The 5721-nt window shown below is 53.3% G+C and overlaps 1 protein-coding gene across 1 annotated transcript; it reads left to right on the forward strand.

Annotated features, from left to right (window-relative positions):
- Positions 1-1558: 1558 nt before the first annotated feature.
- On the forward strand, positions 1559-5288 carry TIMM10 (translocase of inner mitochondrial membrane 10). Its single transcript, XM_019547201.1, has 3 exons — positions 1559-1638; positions 1948-2064; positions 2600-5288. The coding sequence occupies exons 2-3, from the start codon at positions 1994-1996 to the stop codon at positions 2799-2801; spliced, it is 273 nt and encodes a 90-aa protein (XP_019402746.1). The 5' UTR covers positions 1559-1638; positions 1948-1993; the 3' UTR covers positions 2802-5288.
- The last annotated feature ends 433 nt before the right edge of the window (positions 5289-5721 follow it).

Raw genomic sequence — 5721 nt, forward strand, 5'->3', positions numbered from 1 at the left:
CTTTGCAATGAGCAGGAGGACGAGCTCCTCCTGCTTGTTGCCCAGGCTCCTGGCATTAGTGTACAGGCAGGCAAGTGTCCCCTTGGGGGCTCTTGCCTTGCCCACAGATTGTGCCAGGGCTGGGGCAGGGGTGGGGCAGGGGTGTTGAACCTTGTTTGTTCCCACTGGGAGCTCCTTGGGAGATGGTCCAGCTTCCACCACGTACCTATAAAGACCTCCAGAGATGGATGAGGCACACAGGTCCTGCACAGCACCAACAATGAGAACACGAGAAGTATAATGAACGTTCTGGCCCATTTTGCAGGAAATCAGACCGAATTCCTATCTGTGTCCCTTTTGCCTTTAAAACAGATGGATACTTCAATTTTCTAGCCATTTTTTTCAGATGCGGCTGTCACTCTCCTCAACAGGGACTATTGGCACAAAGGGAGCAGGCCTGCAGGCTTTTTTCTGAAGGTAAAGTCCAGCCACCATCTGTCCAGGGAAGGAAAAGACCCACTTCCCTCCACATATCATAAACACTATAAAGCCTTTTCCTTAACTGTTCTCCAGCCACTCCTCCTTAAGCAGAGTCAAAGCATGAGGAAGCCTTTTGGGGAAGGCTATGAGTGAGCTAGGCAGCAACCTTAACTATTGCAAGCTTGGGCATTAGTCCAAAAGAGGACAACTGTATACGATTGCAGAGAGGGGAGGCACTTTCTAACTGTTCAGTAAATAACAAGTGTTATTGCCTCAGAAATTAAATGTAAAACAAAACTAAAAGCCACAGCAACCTGCTGCCCTGCCAGTGCCCCTTGCTCCCAACCTACAGCCATACTAAGCTAAACTGACTCCTTTGCTGTGTTTGCAGACAGGCTGGCCGGAGCTCCCTGACACCCAAGTCATCGCTGTGCTTCTTCCATGGCCTCTGCAAGGGATCCAGGATCCTTGTGATCATGGGTCCCCTGGTCGTGCCGACTCCTGCCCCCAAAGTCACACAGCTAGGTTGTCCGACTTCAACTCCAACACCGACTCATCACTTAGCACCACGCTGAACCACATCGGAGCATCTGCCTCCCCTGCCAACAGCCCCATGCAGCTGGGGGCTGCCCTTGGCCTGTAGCGGCCGCCACGTCTTGCCGGAGGAGCAACTGCGGCTCAGGGCAGGAAAGCGCCCCCTCACCCCTGGGGACCCGCACAAGGAGAGGTGCTGCACGTGGCCCCTCCAGGCTGCTCCGAGCAGGGGCCTGCAGGAAATGCAAGCTCCCTCCCCGGTTGCTTTTGGAGCTGGGGAGCGCACGGTGGTGTCGGCTGTGTGCGCGCGCACCTGTCACATCCACGCCAAGGCCCTGCCGGCCTGTTCAGGCAGCGGCTTGTAGCACGCACATCCCGCCCGCTCTGCCCGCCCCTCCAAAGGCACGTCAACCCCAGCCCGCGCGTCCCCATGGCAACATGTCCCGCCCCGCTCCCGGCGCGCCCTCCGCTCCCGCTCCCTCCGAGCCCCGCTCCCGCGCGTCTCCGTGGTTGGCAGGCCGGGCCTCCCGATCCGGCCCAATCGCTGCGCTGCCGGAAGTGGCGTTTTCCCCGCTACTTGATCCGTGGGAGAGGGACGCCTCCTTCCCGGAAGTGGTGGTGCCCCCACGTGGTTCCGCCTGGCAGGTGGGGTGGAGGGGGCCGCCTGCCCCCGCCCGGCCCCTGCGCACGGGCATGGGGCGGCCGAGGCGGGAGGGGAAGCGCCGCTGGCGTCGAAGGGGGCGGGCGGGGCACGGTACCGCGGCTGCCCCGCCCCCGCCGGGGTCTGACCGCGCTCCGCGCAGTGGGTCCAGGGGCTGCCGCGTAGGGAGGCGCCGCCAGCTCCTCGGGGTCCCCGCGGCCTCGGGTGCGCTGGGGTCGTCGTGGACGCGGCTTCGGGTGTGGCTGGGTCTGCCCGGGCCTGGGGCAGCACTGACAGTTTTTGTGCCTTTCCAGGAGATCCCAGCCCTGCCCCAGCTGCACGGGACACAGAGCTCAGGCGATGGATCCTGTCCGGGCACAGCAGCTGGCAGCGGAGCTGGAGGTGGAGATGATGGCTGACATGTACAACAGGTCATGACCCTGTCCAAAGACCCCTGCAGGGCTCTGGGCTTTGCTCCATGCTCCTAAGGGTGGGGTGGGGGGGGAATGGGGAGGAGGAGAGAGGGAAATGCCTGCCTGTGCGGTGTTGCAGGCCACAGGACTCCTGCTTTCAAGTGCAAGAATATCTCTATGTCCATTTCCTTTCTGGGGGGCCCCTGCAGGATGCAGGTTGTGTTTAAGGAGCATCACTATAAAGCTGCGTGTATGTGAGATGTCTGAGATCCTGTGGTTGGATGGAAATACACTGGTCGAGCTATGTGGGGAGTACGGATCTGTGATGGCAGGGGGATGGGGCTGCAGAGCATCAGCAGGGTTGCGTGCATGTGGAAAGGAAAGCCTAGAATGCAATAGCAGGGTAGGTGCAGTGGCCGTATAAGTATCCACAGAGTGGGGTGGGGGAAGAACTAATGTCTGGAATGGTTGCTGGGCTGTGTGTGAAAGAAACTGGCCTGGTGAGCAGGGGCGTGTGGAAATTCTCATAATGTCTCCCTCCTTTGTACCCCAGGATGACCAATTCTTGCCACCGTAAGTGTGTCCCCCCCCACTACAAGGAGGCTGAGCTCTCCAAAGGGGAGTCTGTATGCCTGGACCGCTGTGTCTCCAAGTACCTGGACATCCATGAACGCATGGGCAAGAAGCTGACGGAGCTCTCCATGCAAGATGAGGAGCTGATGAAGCGGATGCAGCAGGGGGCTGGAGCGGTTTAAGAATCCCTCTTCAGCTTTGGACAGCAAGCGTGATGGGCCCTGAGTGCACTGGACTGCAGCCTAGATTCAGCCCTGGGTCCCCTGTCAATAAAGCCTCGATAGTTTTGTATGAGCAGCACTGGGCCTCTGCCTTCCAACAAGGGGATCCTGTGCTGGGGTTCACTGATAAGCTGTTTCTTGCTGAGTGGATGAGGTCCTATCTCTCTCTGCCCTTCCCAGATGATGCTCCCAGTGAGCAGCATTGTCCCAAGTGTGGATGAGGTCCCAATCCTGTCCTAGTGGTGTCTCTCTTTATTGACTAATGGAGCAAAGGCTTGATCCAGGGCAGTTTGTGATAAAGTGTCCTCTTGTAGGAGGTGGGACTAGAACCCTTGTCCCAGCTGTTTACCCCTTTGATGGCATGATGGATTGGCTGCAGGGGGCACTGCCTCTGGGTGGGTGTAGATTTCCCATGGTATTGTGCTTATCAAATCTCTGTGGCACTTTCACTGAGAACAGTATGCCCGTGTCAGATTTGGGTAATCCCCTTCTCTGGCTGCAGTTTGCCTTTCACTTTCAGGCCCAAACTCTGTGACAGAGCTTGTTCCTATTTTCTGGTGGGCAACCTTTGCACCCCCCTGCCTGCATTTTGGTTTGGGGAGACAAGCTACTGGCTGTGATCTGAAGAACTTCCTTCCAGTGCTTGATGGCTATAGCTGCTAGGTGTGGCCAGCAGGGGGCATGGTGCTGCCAGGGAAAGCACATGGGACTTTCACTTGGCTTTCAGCTCATGGCTTTAGTAAATATTTTTACAAGCTTGGCTCCTAATTGGTGTTTTCCTCCTTTCTCTCATTCCAGTTTCTGATTTGTGGTTAATTGCACGGCAGCTCCATTTAGCCTGAGGGTGAAGCTTCTAATCCCAGTGACCTCCAGGGAGTGGCTAAGAGTTGTTTTTACTGCATGCAATTCAGTCCTCCTGGGGCTCAGTCTGGTTTTCCTGGAAGATGCTGCATGATGGTTTCCTCAGATTTTGCTGGCAGGAAAAACTATGTGTACAGCAGCTTTTGTTTGCGCTGGGGACTATGCAGGCACATGGGAGGGGGATTTTGAGGCTGGCTTGAGGGTACTGACAGCTAAAGGAAGGCTGTAGCAGCAGGTGAGGGTAGGGGCTGTGTTGGAGGAGACTGAGAGGGGGTTGCATGAGGCTGGTGGGTTATAGGGATAGCAAACAGGAGGGGGAAGGTCTTACTGGCTTGGCTTTGTCTAGTTTTAGCCTCTGATTATTATGGTGAGGGAGCCTAGGGGAAGCACAGCGGGGTGGGATCTATAGCAGGATGTTGTCTACCATGGACAAGGAAGAGATCAGCAGGGGGCAGAAGGAAGTAGGGTTAAGAGTGTTTGGGGGTTAGAGAGATGGACATTGAGGACTATATATAGACCAAATTCCTGGGGGGTGGGGGGGAGTAGGACCCTCAAGGCCTAATGAGAGTTAATTCTCTAGGGGATAGGAGTTGATGGAAGGAGGATGATTTTGGCAACTCCCCAACAGGGCAGCCAAGTTTAGTGGGGAGGATGGGCCTGAGTGTGCCCCTTGGGTGAAGCTAAAGGTTCCTAAATTCCAGTTCTTTAGTCCCAGTCTCTAGTTCCTTATTCCTGGTTCATGGCTGGTTTTTCAAAGCTAACTTTAAATAAAGTTGTAAAATTATACCATGTATCAAGTACATAACCTTGAATAAGAAGATGAGATTAGGCTGGGATTATGAAGCAAAATCATTTTCAGGTCTTCCCAAACTACACCTTTTCACCAGTGGGGGGAGGGGGCAGTACTTCTGAATAAGTCTGAGCAGGATGCTGATTGAACTGAAGTTTGGTTTTCACTGCTCGTCTGCTAACTGACAGCCCCTCGGGTATGTGTGCGGTGTACATTTCCCCAAATAAGCATAATTTGGGCTGCGATTATGGGGCAAGATCAACTTTAGGTCACCACAAATCATACATCTCCATGCCCAGGGGGACTGTCCTGAAGAAATTTGGGTAGCTCCTAGCCTGACTCAGAGCTTGGTTTTTGTGTGCCAGCCTGCCAACCAATGGTTCCCTGGGCCATGTATTTACATGGTACTGAATAAGGAGGTGATTTTGGGCTGGAATTATGGATGAAAAGCCTTTTCAGGTCACTCCAAACCATACATGTCTGCCACTGGGAGATTCTCCTGAGGAAGCCTGGATAGGCCCCTGCTCAACCCAAAGCTTGGTTTTTGTGTGCCTCTCTCTCGAATGATGGCCCCCTCCCCCCCGCAGACCTGTGTGGTATGTATGTACATAGCACCAAATAAAGAGCTGATTTTGGACTGGCATTACAGGTGAAGATCCTCTTTGGGTCACTCCAAACTGCACCCCTCGGTCATTGGGGGACTCTTTCCAAAGAAGCCTTTTCAGGTTGCATTTAATTCTTGGCTTTGTCCACAAGAGATTTCTATACATGACATGAAGTAAACTGGTAGTGTAAGAGTTGTGTTGTAGCTGTGATGACATTAAGTCAATCGAAATAAAAATATATGCATATCTAGTTCTATATCAAATTATTGAACCATGCTTTCTCAAATGTCAATCACTGACTTCTCAGAGACAGTAGGACCTTGTTTTCTTGCCCCCCCAAATGCCTTTTTTTGTATCTTGTATTTAGGTCTTTTGTATTTAAGTAGATGGAATGTTTCTAGATAAAACATTTTGCCAGTGCTGATCAATTCAACAGAGGACAACAGACATTTGCAAATTCATCAGCGTTCAAAGGTTTTCTCATTGCAGGTACAAGGTAGTTGAGGTAACATGCAATACTAGCAACCATTTTGTGCGTTTCCACAGACTTGGTGAGACTTGGAGATGGTGTTACTATGATGGAATTTTAGAATTAAAAAGGTAGGATGTGGAGATGCACCAACAG

The sequence above is a fragment of the Crocodylus porosus genome, unplaced genomic scaffold (genome assembly GCF_001723895.1).
Source record: "Crocodylus porosus isolate Cpor-Errol unplaced genomic scaffold, CroPor_comp1, whole genome shotgun sequence".
Lineage (NCBI taxonomy): Eukaryota > Metazoa > Chordata > Crocodylia > Crocodylidae > Crocodylus > Crocodylus porosus.

What these genes read in the sequence shown, in the direction of transcription:
- TIMM10 (XM_019547201.1), top strand. Translation starts at nt 1,994, where the DNA reads ATGGATCCTGTCCGGGCACAGCAGCTGGCAGCGGAGCTGGAGGTGGAG. An exon ending in ATGGCTGACATGTACAACAG is followed by an intron (nt 2,065 to 2,599) that starts GTCATGACCCTG and finishes TTTGTACCCCAG; the next exon opens with GATGACCAATTCTTGCCACC.